The following is a 15201-nucleotide window of genomic DNA, read 5'->3' as shown; positions in this document are numbered from 1 at the left end:
CACACATGTTATGAATGGATATTTCCTGTATGAGTTTTTCTATTTTTCTCTCTCTGTACTTTACCATGTGAGAGGTAAGACCAAATCAGACTTTGGAACTTTAAGAGATGAAAAACATCCTCTCTTTTTTTCTTGTTGGGGGAGGGGGGGGGGGGGGGTGTTGATATAATACATGTATGGAGAGTCCATGAACTACTGTTCCTTTGATTTTGATTTTGGAGTCTGCTTTGTCCCATGCAATCTTTCATTTGCTGATCTACATCAAGATTCAAATCTAAATGCTCTTTTCCCCTTTGGACCCTTCTTTTAGTTTCATTGATAATTAATTTGTGATTTTTTGTTATGGTTATGTACAATGCAGATTTAAAAACAATGTCAAAGCGGGTTGAGTCGGAGTTATATTATGTGACATTTGATATGTTTTTGGCGGATGTGAGAAGGATGTTTGCTAATGCTCGCACCTATAACTCTCCTGAGACCATTTACTACAAATGTTCAACCAGGCAAGTGTATTGCTCTTTAATGCTCTCTTCTTTTTTTCCATGTTTAATTTTTTTAATTATATCATTTTATGCATCCACTTACAGGCTTGAATCACATTTCTCAAACAAAGTTCAAGCTGGTCTACAGTCTAGCATCAAGATTCAGTAGGAAGTTCATTATTAGCTATTTATGAAGTTGATTCTGGTTCAAGTGAATCCCGTCATAATTGATGCCTTATCATATCATCCGACCCTGGGGTTTTATGAGAGTATTTGTATAATTTGTATACTAAGTAGATGTACAATAGTTAATTTATTGTATTGAGAAGTTGTTACTTCAGTGTTGCATTGCGTCAGAGACTGGTGGTGAGTTTTACACCAGTTGTGTCCCAGTGGCTGGTGGTACACAAAGTAATCTTATATGTAACCCCAAGGTGGTACACGTTTATTCTGTAAAAAGCTGTCACTGACGCATTCTTATGTTAGTGTTAAATTATGCAACCAATTAGGGTTGTATGACTTGTTTGGTTAGCAACTGTTGTATCCGACTTGACTTATGAAATCGAAGCATCACATATGCACTTAGCTCTTAAAATTGAAATGTGAAAATACGTTAAGGTCAAGGTAATGTAGAAAGAATTCTGGAGTCAAAAAGGACCATTTTTTTTTAATGGAAATATACAATGGTTTACTTTTTTTATTTAACCAAATAATATTAACGGTCTGTAGACAGCCGTCATCTATAGATTTTTATTTTTTTTGAAGTTGCTCTTTGTTGAGTGATTTTCTTAATTTTTTCTTTTTTTTTGTGATGTCGTTACAAGTTGAGTGATATGCTTTTATTTTTTAGAAAGCTTCATAAATAGCAACGATAATAGACATAATAAGACTCTATAACATAGTTTCGATAATTGCGCTCTATAGCTATAGTTCTGTGTTATGGAAGCTACAGTTTGTAAATTTTGTTTGCCCGTTTGTATGTTTTAGGGGTGTGCATTTGGTTTTTCGATTTTTGATTTTGAAAAAGTGTAACCCAATCGGAACGATTCGGTTATGTCAATAATTAGAAACATGATCAAAGTTATAATAGCAACTTGAATATATAACACAAGTAAAATGTAAAACACAATAGTTAAAAGTATATCAATTATAGATATCCAAACATAAAATATAAAGTAAATCATAATGAATTTTTGTAGTATATATTTAATCCCTTTTCAGTTGGAAAAACTAAAAATTATAGTGCCAATTATTATTATTACTTAATTTCTTTTCTACTTTTCATTTTCAATGATTTCATAATTGAATGGTTATGCTTTTGAACTATATTTGAAGCCTTTTTTCGGCATCAATTGCTTGAATTATGATTAGCGAGTAATAAATTTAGTATAAATTATAGGAACCACATATTATAAGTACTAAATAACATCCTATCCCTTCTAGTTTTCTATTTACCAAAAATCCCTTTAAAATGATGTTTGCGGGATACATAGCGTTGTGCACGGGATACATTAGATTTGATACATTCCACATAGCGGGATACATAGCGTTGTGCACGGGATACATTAGATTTGATACATTTCACTTAGCGGGATACATAGCGTTGTGCACGGGATACATAGCGTTGTGCACGGGATACATAGCGTTTGATACATTCCACATAGCCGGATACATAGCGTTGTGCACGGGATACATGCGGGATACATAGGTAAATAAGGGATTTTTGAAAATTTTGAAATAAGTAGGGATAAATGGATATTAAGGTAAGTAAAGGAGTGTAGTTAAGTAATTTGTCCATAAATTTATGATGTTTCCTTTCTTCTTTTTTAATTTTATTATTTTTTATTGTGTTTTTTTTTTTGTCGTGCAGGTTGATTAATGTGTGTGTTTGTTGTACTTGAATTATTTTATTTATGAGATTACTGTTAAGTTGAATTGATATTTGTTGTAGTAATTATTATCATTGAAGCCTATCATAAAAAATCGAATTGATACATCATTACGGTTTGCATGAAGTTTGATTGAAAAAAATTACTACAAAATTATTTCATGTGAAAACGAAATAGAGGTTAGCTAATTTTATATTGTCTTTATTTGTTTTTACTTAACTTTTTGTGTAAATCATGTATAATGAAAACGACTATTGAATGAATGAAGGTCGATTATTTTTATTTAATAGTTTTTAAAATTTATTTTCTTTTGTACCTAAATAATGTGAAGGGAAAAACTTTTGAGCGATTCCATGCTAATTTTAGTTGATTTTGTTTTGTTGTGAAGATTTTTTATTTATTTTTTGTGATTAGAACTGTGGAGTGAGTGAATTACAAAGAAGATAAGACTCAATTCCCTAAATGGTCACCCAAGTTTAGGAAATTGCCTTAAAATATCATTTATGTTTCATTTAGGACCATAATATCACTCAACTATCCCTATTTTCCTCCAAATATACTTGACACTTCAAAAGCTTCACTCTCTCCTAGTTGGCATGTAATGTCATTGAAACTTTTATTTTTTTTTAAGAATAGACTTATTTAATTCATCAAACTCATTTAACTAAAATAATGATCTTATTATTTTCTAAAAAGTATATATTAGTTCATTAAGAAGAAATATTTATGCTTAAGAATCTTTCATCATAATTACTTTTTATTTTTTTATGCTATGAAGAATAGTTTTTTAAAACTTACTATAATGTCACCAATTTTGAATACTTATAAACACATATATTTAAAAAATATTGATATATAAATCACTCATGAATGTCAACTTACATCAATTAATCATATATTATATAATAGATCAATAATATTAAAGGTCAATTAACTATTAAAAATAATTAATTGGGTACTTTGAAATCCATACTTACAAGATCTTTTTTTGAAAAGAAAATAGAAAGTGTATAATATTTATATTAGAGAATAAAATTTTGATCTTTATTTATCCGTATATTAATCTCATATAATATGTATATTATTGAATTAAAATAGGTAATTCAATTAATTATTACTTGTATTTTATGAATTTGGGATGAAAATATGTATTGGTGTATAGTTCTATGATAAGTTAAAATATAATATAATATAATATAATATAGCAAGAATAAGAATAAAAAATTAAATTAAAAAAGAAATAATTTTCTCTTTCTTACTAACTTTTTTGTCAACCTTCCAAATTTATTTGAATACTTTTATAAAAAAAAATATTGCTTAAATTTTTTAAATAATTTACTTAGAGATTTTAAAAATTACCAAGTAATAATTGCACACAAAGTTTTTCATTGAATTTTGTTTGGTAAAAAATATATAAAGGAATTAGTTTTTTTAATTTTTTTTATGATCTTCATAAATTCTCATGTAATTTATATATTTGCCTTGTAGAGACATAAGTTTGATGAATTAAATAGGTCTATTATTTTTTAAAATAATAATTTAATAACATGACATATCAACTAAAATAGAAGGAGAGTATTTATTTATTTTGGATAAAAAACAATAATAATATTATTCACTTTCTACTTTTTTTCAAGAAAAAAATATTGTAAGCATGAATTTCAAAATATATACACAATTAATTTTATTGTAATAGTTAATTGACATTTAATATTATTGATTTATTGTAAAATTTATGATTAATTGATGTAAGTTAGCATTTATAAGTAATATGTATATCGATTTTTTTTTTTGAATGTATATGTTTATAAGTATTCAAAATTGATGATATTATAGTACGTTTTAAAAACCTATTCTTCATAACATAAAAAAATAAAAAGTTTAATTATAATAAGAGATTCTTAAGTATGAAGATTTATTCTTAATAAACTAATATATATACTTTTTTTTATAATAATATGATCATTATTTTAGTTAAATGAGTTTGATGAATTAAATAAGTCTATTCTTAAAAAATAAAAGAAGCTTCAATGACATGGCATGCCAACTAGGAGAGAGTGAGACTTTTGAAGTGTCAAGTATATTTGAAGGAAAATAGGGATACTTGAGTGATATTAGTCCTAAATGAAACATAAATGATATTTCAAGGCAATTCCTTAAACTTGGGTGACCATTCAGGGAATTGATAAAATATCTTATTCTCATGCATTTTTTGACATTTTATATTCTATTTGTATCATAATTTATAATAAAATTTTATGAAAATCTACATTGAACACATATAATAATGGTATTATTTAATTTAAACCTATATTATTAGAAAAAACATTTAAAAAGAAAATTTAAAATCTTACGGATACAAAAATGATCTAGCTAACAGGTTCATATTTTTTCATCCAACTAGCCTAATTTTTTATTTATTTATTATTATTATTATTATTATTATTATTATTATTATGGTATTAATAGACATATTTTTATTGTTGATATTAACAATTATCACGATTCTTCATCTTTTATCTCTCAAATTAATTTTAACTAAAATATTAGAGCATAAATTTATTAGTACTTTATTTCACAAAAAAATCGCACGAAGCGCGACCAAATTCACTGGTAATAATAATAATTCTCACCCCTACATACTAGAAATCATCACAGAATTGAAACTATATATATATATATATATATAAGCATCCTTTACCTGAAGCAATTGTCGCCTCTAGGTTGTGTCGTACCATAGTCTTCTTTTCGGGAAGTTACTTTTGTTCCTCGTAATGATTTACATATAAGGGAAAATGCATAAGTACCCCCAGCCTATACCCGAAATCTCAGAGACACACCTAACCTACTAAGGTCCTATTACCCCCCAAACTTATTTTATATGTAATATTCTACCCCTTTTTGGCCTATGTAGCACTATCTTGTGGGCCCAGCGCATGTTGACATTTTTTTCAAGGATAGTGCCACGTAGCCCGAAAAGGGGTAGAATATTATAGATAAATTAAGTTCGGGGGGGAGGGGGGGGGGTAATAGGACCTTAGTAAAGGTTAGGTGTGTCTTTGAGATTTCGAGCATAGGCTGGGGGTACTTATACATTTTCCCAATATTAAACTCCTTTTAACTTAAAGTCAGTTTTTATACATGGGCCAAATGACATAAGGTAATTAAAAAAATTTCAGACTTGACCCATTTACAATCAACTAAAAATTAATTATTTAATAAATACTCACCAACTAAAAAACCGTAGCTACACAAATAGTTCAAGATTCTCATATAAAATTTACGAAAAGGTTGAAGTAGTTTTAGTACTCAAAATGATCTAACGAATCATTATAGAAGTGATACTCTTTCTCAAAACTCTGCTTTTGAACATGTTTCTGAGTATAACACAGAAACCTTCAAATATTTATTAATGATCAACCTAAATCCATTATATTTTCATGTTCAAAAACATTAAATTCAATCATTGTATCAATATAATACTCTCACTGTCCTTAATTACTTGTCCACTTTTGAATTGACAAGAAATCAATAATTGACATAGTGAGTTTACCATTTTACCCCTATTAATTATGAAGTGGATGAATTAAAAACTTAATTTTTTCAAGAAGTTCTATCTTTTTCAAAGTAATTAATTGAGGGTATAATAGGTAAAAAAAAATTGTCCTTTCTTAATTTGTCAAAATGAACAAGTAATTAGGGACAACTAAAAAAGGAAATATGGACAAGTAATTAGAGATAGAGGGAGTAACATTCATTTTCACTAGTTAAACAAATATTGTATTTATTATAACATTAATAGCTTTTGAAAATATATTGTTCTTTTTATAAATTTGTATTAATGGATGTAATGTACACATGCAAAGGACGTACACTAAACTAGTATAAAAAATTAAGAGGAAAGACATAAAGTGACACTTGAAGTTGTCTAAAATTTTCAAAAAAATATTTTAACTATGCGAGTGTCCTATTACCCACAAAACTTTTAAATACCTTTGTAAATAGACCAGTTTGCCTGATTTTCTCATCAATTTTAAATTTTGAATATGTGTGTGATGCACACTCTCTTTAATTAATTATTTTAATTTAATATTAATAAAATGCGGGTTTAACCCGACCCGAAATATTGAGCTTGCAACTTCAATAGTATGAACTTGATTCAAACTTCGATTGGACAATTTTTGAGAATTATCCAAAAATTAAATTTGAATTTCTTCACCTAGGACTTCCCCAATTTGCTTATTCTTAACCCTAATTTGCAAATTCGAATTGTTAGGAAGCTTATCGATTGAGGTTTTTGTTGTGTTGTGTTAAGTTAATTATGGTGCTCATTTTAGCATTGCTCGTCGCTTGGAGATTTCATCGGAGCTCCATCATCGGTATTCTCTCCGATTATGATTCCTTCGTCCATTTTGAGTGAGCTTTTACTATTAGGTATGTTAGGATGTGGGGAACTTGTTTTATTTGATAAGTTTTTGGTACAAAATTAAAGAACTTAGTAAGGGATACATTTCATCATCCTTAAGAGCTTAAGGCTCTCATCCATCAATAAAACGTGTGAATGAGCGGAAAACAACGCATCTACCTATAGTAGAAGTAAAACTTCATCATCAACTTTTTGTGAGCTCATTGGGATTGTTGTTTGCTGATGCCCCTCACCTGCAGAAATACATAGGGGAGTGTTAAGCCACATAAAGAATAAAAAGAGATAGAATTGGTGAAGATGATGTATTTAAAGAAGAAGTAACTAAATAATATAGAAAGATTTGACACTTGGTGTTTTTAATTCATTTTTGGAAGTAAAAATTTTCATTCACGCACTTCATTTGGGTGAAAACAAACATAGGGAGAAAATGGATCAAAATAGTCTATTTACAAAGGTATTTAAAAGTTTTATGGGGTAATAAGACACTCGCATAATTAAAGTGTCTTTTTAAAAATTCGAGACAACTTCAGGTGTCACTTAATGTCTTTTCTCAAAAATTAAATATGCATGAGAGATCATGTATATTAATATGTTAAATTAGGACAGATTGCTGCAGCAGATCCAAATAGAAGAAAAAGATGGGAAACATAAAAAGTCATAGGATACCATTTGCAATTGATGTTTGATCAACTAACCTTTTGCTTTATTTGAAAATCCAACCATCCTCAACCTATCTATCCACTATGGCATTTACTTTAATAATTGATGCGGAAATCAAAGTAGTAACTTTTTGTTTATGAGGAGGACCATGTAACTTTTCTTCTGTCGAAATAATCTCTTATGATTCTTAGTAATTTAATAAAAGAAAATGACTTTTTTAAAATCACTCATTCGAAAAAATAAAAATGTCTTTTAATGCCACAAGCACATTCTTTCAAATTTATTCCACGAGCACATTCTTTCTATTTTATTTCGAAAATATTTATTTTTCTAAATTTGAAATGAATTTAATTTTAACGTCTTATTTTTATTAATAAAGATAATATTTCATAATAACATAACATGGCTATAAATTTCAAAATCTTTTTTTTTTCAAAAAGCGTTACGTGCCCAATCAAATAGGTTAACATAAATTTAAACATATGGGGTAAAAACACAAGTAATTATGTTGTTTAATTCAAGGGTACAACTTAAACATGTTGACAACTTAAAGAGTACTATTATATTATAGATAATTGAATTTAACTGGTCATATTAGCTCACGATTCACGTACATTATTTTGTTTGATTTTAATTAGTGAACAATGAATTGGGTGAGAGCAATGAAATTTTTGGTTCAACGAAAATTTAAAATACTAGATATCCTAGTCTCTCCACGATAAAAGATGATATGTATTGATAAAATTAGGGAAAATGCATAGATTCCTTCCTGAACTTGTTCTGAAAAGTCAGTTACACGCTTAAACTATTATGACGATCTATTACACACTTTTACTATTTAAAAGTGAATTTATTTACCTCATGGGACGTGTAAATGTGTGTAATAAGTCGTCATAATAGTTTAAACGTGTAACTGATTTTTCGGGACAAATTTAAGAGGAAATCTATGCATTTTCCCGATAAAATTAATCAACTACTCAAAAACTGATCCAAACAACAGTAAAAAGGTATAATCCCATATTAAAGGTTAAAAAGTAAAAAGGCATTAGCCGTATAGATTATTATTATTATTATTATAATAATAAGAGGACAGGGGCAGACAAGATGTTGAATTGATTAATAGAATGCAAAGCTGAGAATGATAAGCAACAAAACCTTCCCCAAAATCAGCTTTACGTGCTCTGAAAAGGGTATAATCCCATATTACCCCCTTCTTTTTTCATTAACTTAATCACAACACCTGCAGATGAAACTACAAATGTAGCTCAAATCTTGTATTGTGTGAGAGATCTCGCCGGACGCCGGTGGCCATGGCATACCTTATCCAGGTAAATAATACACATCCAATCTTTTCTTCTATAAATGGATTCATATCATCGCATATACATTGCTTTTCACATTAATTAATTAATACTCAATCTACCTTACACTCTTCAGATTTTGAAATTTAAACAAGTCTATTTTTTATGTAATTTTTTCATATATTTTTTAAATATTTTAAATTATCAATTATTATGATTTATATACTTTCATCTAGTTTATAAATATATAAATTTCATTTAAAAAAAATTGAAAATTTCATAGATAGATTCTAACAAACTAGTTAACTCTCAAAAAATGAAAAATATCAGTGTAATTTGATTAAATGCAACCATAGTATAAACAGAATAATTTTCATTTTCGATTGACGGAAGTAATAGTGATGTTAATGTTATCCTTCAGCTCCACCCTTTTTTAGGACATTCCATGCCCTCAGGATGAGCACACTGCTCAATCACGATTGATGGGCTTATACTTTTTGTCTCTATATTTTGTGCTGCTCTTTAGTTTACTAGGCTTAAGTTTATATTTTTTTTAATTATAATATTTGCATAAATTATGCTTGGATATGACTTTAATTGCTAAAGAATTTATGTCCCATTAAATAAAGCAGAAATTAGAGAGCAATCCATTTTTTTTGAAAAAATGTGCAAATTTATGATTTTAAATCCCACATCTCCATTGCTTTGGAAAAAAACCCTTTTTTTAGACTGCTAATTCATACTCTTTTAGTTCATCTTTACTGGTTCATATACTAAAAATAGTTGTTCAATATTTCCTTCGTCTCATTTTATATGTTATCCCTTTCTATATATAATTGGTCCATAATACTTATTATTTCATAAAATCAATGCATAAATTACCATATTCTTCCTCTTTTACCCTTGTGAGTTATTAGCCTTGAAAATATACATTTGACTAACTTAGAAAAGCTAAGTAAATGATTCATGTTCATTGGTTAAATTAATTAATCAAAATAAATATTTTCATATTCATTGATTGAAAGCTTGATTCCAAAAAAATTAAATAAGGACATAAGAGTAAAATTTCATTATTTCTTAATATAAGTGCAAAGTAAAAATATGACATATAAAATGAGACGAAGGGAGTAATATTTATTCAGTTTGAAAAACTAAGAGGTAATTTATATATTATCCTTACTATAAAATATTATTATATTTGATATATTTTCGAAACATTAAATTTAATATATTCAAAAAATAATATAATAATATTATTCCTATTATTTGTTGTTGCATAAAAATAGTTATTTTCAATTGCATATCAAAAGATGACTAAATTTGACCACAGGTCCGAAAAGTGGATAGCAACAAACTTTTTTTGTGGCTTTCTTAGATATTTTCTTGTTTCGTATATTTCCATATTGTTTTTTTAAAAAAAAAGAGTAACTTGTGGAAATCATTTTTTTTAAAACTGATTTAACATTAATTTCAAAAGAAAATTTGGTATGAATAAGTAAAATATAAGGTTTTATAAAAGAGATGGAGAAAATAATACTCCCTTTCTTTCATTTTACTAAGAACAACTTTCACATATAGCAAATATAAAAATTATATTTATATGTTATAGCTATAGTTTGCATAATTGCGCTCCATAGCAAATTTTATGTTTGTTATGGAGCTTTTGATTTGTATAATTCGCTAGATACATCCAATTTTATACAAATTGTTTAGTTTTTTATACATTGTAATTTGTATGATAAAATTTATATTTGTATAATTATAAGTGTATATATGACGAAAATATATGTATTTGTATATACATTTTTCTCTCGCTTTATGCAAACACAAACACATTTTGTACATTTGTATACCGAATGGGTAATTGTATATTGAAAATGGCTAATTGTATACCGAATCAGATGGAAAAAAATGGGATGTTTGCTACGAATTACAAATAAAATAAACTATGACTATAACATTTAATTTGAATTAATAGTTTGCTATTTCATTCAATTTTTCCTTTTATTAGTGGCTTCTAGAGGTATCAAAATTGATCCCAATTATAGGCAATTCACTCAATTCGTTCATATTTTTAAGAGCCCACTTGGATTTGCTTAAAAATAATAGTTTTTAAGTAAAAAATAAAAAGTCAAACTTAAATGACTTTTAAATCAAAAAATAAAAGTAGGGGAAATCTACTTTTTGTTTCTGATTTATTTTAAGTCATTTTTTACCTTGTCAAACACTTCCTAACTTATTTTAAGTCATTTTAAACTTATTTTAAGTTACTTTTTAAATTTGTCAAACACTTTCAGAAGTCAAAAACTGACTTAAAATGAGATTTAATTAACTTTTAAGTCAATCCAAACACCCTCTAAAGGATGGGCTTAAGATAATTCGAATTGAGTTCAATCTCAATCCATTCAAGTCATAACCCATTTTAAGAGAATCTTCAATTGAATCTAATTTAATCTCTAATTTCAACCCATGTTAAGACTCTTTATTTGCATTGAAGTAATGTATTTTCCTATATTAAAGGTATGAATTACTATTTATTTTATATCTTTTAAGATTTATCTATCAATTTGTAACTTTTTTTTAAAAACAAAATCTTGAGTTGAAAGTCAGTGTTTATAAACTTAAAGAAGAATATATTAAAATTATGGGCTAATTATAGAAATCACATACTTTTAAGGCAAAATTACAATCTATCCCTTAAAAGTTTATGATTATAGAAATTCCTCAAACGGATACAATAATAGAAGTGTTGATACATTAATCTGATGCACGAGATACAATAATATAAGCGCTGATACATTAATCTGATGCGCGAGATACATTAATCGTTAAGTAAGATACATTACATTTTATACATGATACACTAATCTGATGTACATTTTATACATGATACACTAATCTGATGCGCGAGATACACTAATCTAATGCGCGAGATACACTAATCTAATGCGCGAAAATGAGGAATTTTGGAGATTTGTAAAACTTATAGGGGATAATGGTAATAAGTAAACTAAAGTGTGGGATTTCTGTAATTATTTCTAAAATTATTGAGATTAAGCGGGTCAAATTGGGCGGGTCAAGACCCAACCCATTTGATTCCAAAGTAAACTTGAGCGGGTCAGAACCCAACTTAATTTCAATTTCAACCCATTTTAATATCTCCAATTTCAACCCAACCCGCCCATTTGACACCCCTAGTCGCTTCTCAAGAGTTAAACTATATAAATTTTAACCAACATTTTTCAGATCTATTTTTCATCATATTGACATGAGAAAAATAGTAACTTATACTATTTTTTATATAATTTTCAATCTTTTAAATTTAAAATATTGAATTATTTTAATTCAATTTAACTCCGAAAATTAGTTAAGTTGAGTGGTGTAAAGCTAAATTTGAAAGAAGGAAAGGAGAGTATATATATAATGAGTAAACGAGTGATGAAGTAAGTATGACAAAAGAATTGTTACAAAGTTATTGACATAACCACACGCTAGTGTATATTATTGATTATCTTGTCCAAAAAAGGAAGAAGCATAATGTGTTTATTGTTATTACCGTTTCATGCTTCCAACTTTAAAAGAATATGACGTACGAATTTTAAATATTAGCTTTAAGTAATCCAACAACCTAACTTGAAGACTCAACAAAAAGTTATCCAATGCCATACTGTTGCTGTTAGTCAATTTAACTTTGCATATTAGTAAATTGGTAATAAGTAATGACTAATGACCTTTTGTGTTATGCTACTTTGCATTTAGTAGTGGAATTTGTGCACCTTTTGAATATTTCTCTAGTTGTTAAATATGCTAATTGTAACTGCAAAAAAGTGAAGCAGAGATATTGTTTCTTAATTTAAATACTGTTGAGATTTAGCTCTCCGATCCCTTGTACGTCTTAGCTGATGTTTGGAAATTTTAGTATAAGTATCTCTTTACGTTGTCTCAACTGCAGGATATGGTTATCTCTTGTATTATTTTAGTGTTAGCACTTGCTTTAAGAATCAGTTGTTCAAATTCAACCATGGGAGGAGGCAACTTAAATGCAACATTTTTGGTGGATAATATTGCTTCAACAAAGAACATCATGTCACTCTCTATTGATAATGCCTTTCGCCTTCCTTCTCCATTGCCCACTTGGCCTTCAGGTAGGTACATACTTTCTCAAATTCAATCTTGTAATCCTTTCTCATGATTAGTAGTTGAATCACTTGTTAATTGTCCTCCAGTTCATGTCCAATAATTTCAGGTGGATGCTTTGCAAGTGGATTCATTGATCTTGGAGGATTACAAGTGTCTCAAATATCATCCTTAACTAAAGTTTGGTCTATCCATGAAGGTGGACCAGATAATCTTGGAGCTACATTCTTTGAACCATCAAATATACCAAATGGTTTCTTTATGTTTGGTTCCTATACCCAACCAAATAATATTCCCCTTTTTGGATGGACTCTTGCTGGGAGAGATACATCACGAGGTACGCTGAAGATGCCAATTGACTACACCCTTGTATGGAGTAGTCAGAACTTGAAAATCAAGCAGGATGGTGTCGGCTATATCTGGCTGCCAATACCTCCTGAGGGTTATAAAGCCATAGGCCATATTGTCTCGACCTCGCCTCAGAAGCCTTCTCTGGATAAAGTCCGTTGTGTTCGTGATGATCTCACTGATGTATGTGAAAGTCATGATTGGATTTGGGGCGCCAATGGCTTGAATGTGTACTCATCGAGACCTAGAGACAGAGGAGTGCGAGCTTTAGGAGTGGCAACAGGTGCTTTTATGGTTCAGAACAATGGAGCTGCAGAGTCATTAGCTTGTTTAAAGAATGTTAAATCTGATATATCTGCGATGCCAAATTTGAAACAAGTTAAGGCATTGGTTCAAGCATACTCTCCGCTGATTTATTTTCATCCTGATGAAGAATACTATCCCTCATCAGTGACTTGGTTTTTTCAGAATGGAGCATTATTATATACCAAAGGACAAGAATCTTCACCTGTAGGTATTCATCCCACAGGTTCAAATCTTCCTCAAGATGGTTCGAACGATGGTGCTTACTGGCTGGACCTCCCGATTGATGATGCTGCGAAAACTAATGTCAAGAACGGAGATTTACAGGGTGCCACAGCCTACTTACACGTTAAACCAATGTTTGGTGCAACATATACTGATATTGCTGTGTGGCTATTTTATCCGTTCAATGGACCTGCAAAGGCTAAACTCGAATTCATGACCATTTCCTTGGGGAAAATTGGAGAGCACGTTGGCGATTGGGAACATGTTACATTGAGGATTAGCAACTTCAATGGGGAGTTACAAGGTATATACTTTTCACAACACAGTGGAGGGATTTGGGTACGTGCCTCTCAGCTAGAATTTCAAAACGGTAACAAACCCGTGGTGTACTCATCGCTGCATGGACACGCTGCTTATCCAGAACCAGGAAAGAATTTGCAAGGGAGTGGAGATGTAGGAATCAGAAATGATACAGGAAAGGGGAAGTTGAAGGACATAGGAACAAACTTCTTAGTAGTAGCAGCAGAATACTTGGGTTCAACAATAGTGGAGCCAGTATGGCTTAATTATGGAAGGGAATGGGGTCCAAAAATTAGCTATGATATATCAAAAGAGCTGAGGAAAGTAGAAAGATTTATGATTGGGAAACTGAAGAAAGCTATTGAGAAAATAGTGAGAGATCTACCAAATGAGGTTTTGGGTGAGGAAGGACCAATAGGTCCAAAGTTTAAGGACATGTGGAGTGGTGATGAAAGGGGTTGAACATTGATATCCACAGGAATTTGCTTTGACCCAATATTTTTCTTATCTACTAAGTCATTTCTCTCAAAACAAGTAAATTTGGTAAGACAGTAATAACAATGAAGATTTCTCAAAAGTATTTCATTCTCTCTGTATCCTCATAATAAATTAAGTACATATTCTTTAGGCTCTGTGACTATCTATTATTTCGTTTTATGCGACTATCTATCAGTTCATGTATTTTATTTGTAGTATTATTTTATTATTGTATTGTAATGTTACTATATGTTGTTTTGTTACTATAGATTGTGCATTATACTTCCAATATGTCTTTTCCTAGTTTGTCTCTGTCTTGAGCGGGGATCCATTGAAAACAATCTTTCTACATGACCACTAAGGTAGAGATAAGGTCTGCGTACACATTACTCTCCCATACTAACAGATCCCACTATGTGAGATTACATTGGGTATGATGCCTACCAATATATAATGTGTCATTCCCTGAGCCTATATCCTGGACGTGGTTGACACTCGAGAACCATTGTTGGTTCCCAAGCGAACCCTTCGCCTGACTGACTCAAGCATATATAAGCTTTAAAACATAATTTAAATTAATAGTCTCAAAACTTCTCAACTGAAACTATCTCAAATAGTTTGAAAACAACAATAGTTTGCAAAAATGGTTCGGA

The 15201-nt window shown here is 29.4% G+C and overlaps 2 protein-coding genes across 4 annotated transcripts in view; both read left to right on the top strand.

The window, feature by feature from the left end:
- LOC125837354 (histone acetyltransferase GCN5) overlaps positions 1-815 on the top strand; it is a 28711-nt gene extending 27896 nt beyond the window's left edge. The window contains exons 12-13 of one of the 2 annotated variants that reach the window (XM_049516490.1): positions 362-503; positions 588-815. In XM_049516490.1, coding sequence (XP_049372447.1) covers positions 362-503; positions 588-651 — 206 coding nt within the window. In that variant the 3' untranslated portion in view covers positions 652-815. Of the gene's footprint in view, positions 1-361; positions 504-587 lie in introns of those variants that run through there. The other variant, XR_007443522.1, reaches the window with a different exon arrangement.
- The window catches only part of LOC125837352 (uncharacterized), a 293499-nt gene extending 278781 nt beyond the window's left edge, over positions 1-14718 (top strand). Inside the window, exons 2-3 of one of the 2 annotated variants that reach the window (XM_049516488.1) lie at positions 12711-12903; positions 13005-14718. In XM_049516488.1, the coding sequence (XP_049372445.1) occupies positions 12714-12903; positions 13005-14533 (1719 nt within the window). In that variant the 5' untranslated portion in view covers positions 12711-12713 and the 3' untranslated portion in view covers positions 14534-14718. Of the gene's footprint in view, positions 1-12701; positions 12904-13004 lie in introns of those variants that run through there. The other variant, XM_049516486.1, reaches the window with a different exon arrangement.
- Positions 14719-15201: the final 483 nt, after the last annotated feature.

The sequence above is a fragment of the Solanum verrucosum genome, unplaced genomic scaffold (assembly GCF_900185275.1).
Source record: "Solanum verrucosum unplaced genomic scaffold, falcon-dt-bn FXZP01000147.1, whole genome shotgun sequence".
NCBI lineage: Eukaryota > Viridiplantae > Streptophyta > Magnoliopsida > Solanales > Solanaceae > Solanum > Solanum verrucosum.
The sequence above is the reverse complement of the archived record's forward strand: the minus strand, read 5'-3'. Positions and strand labels throughout refer to the sequence as shown.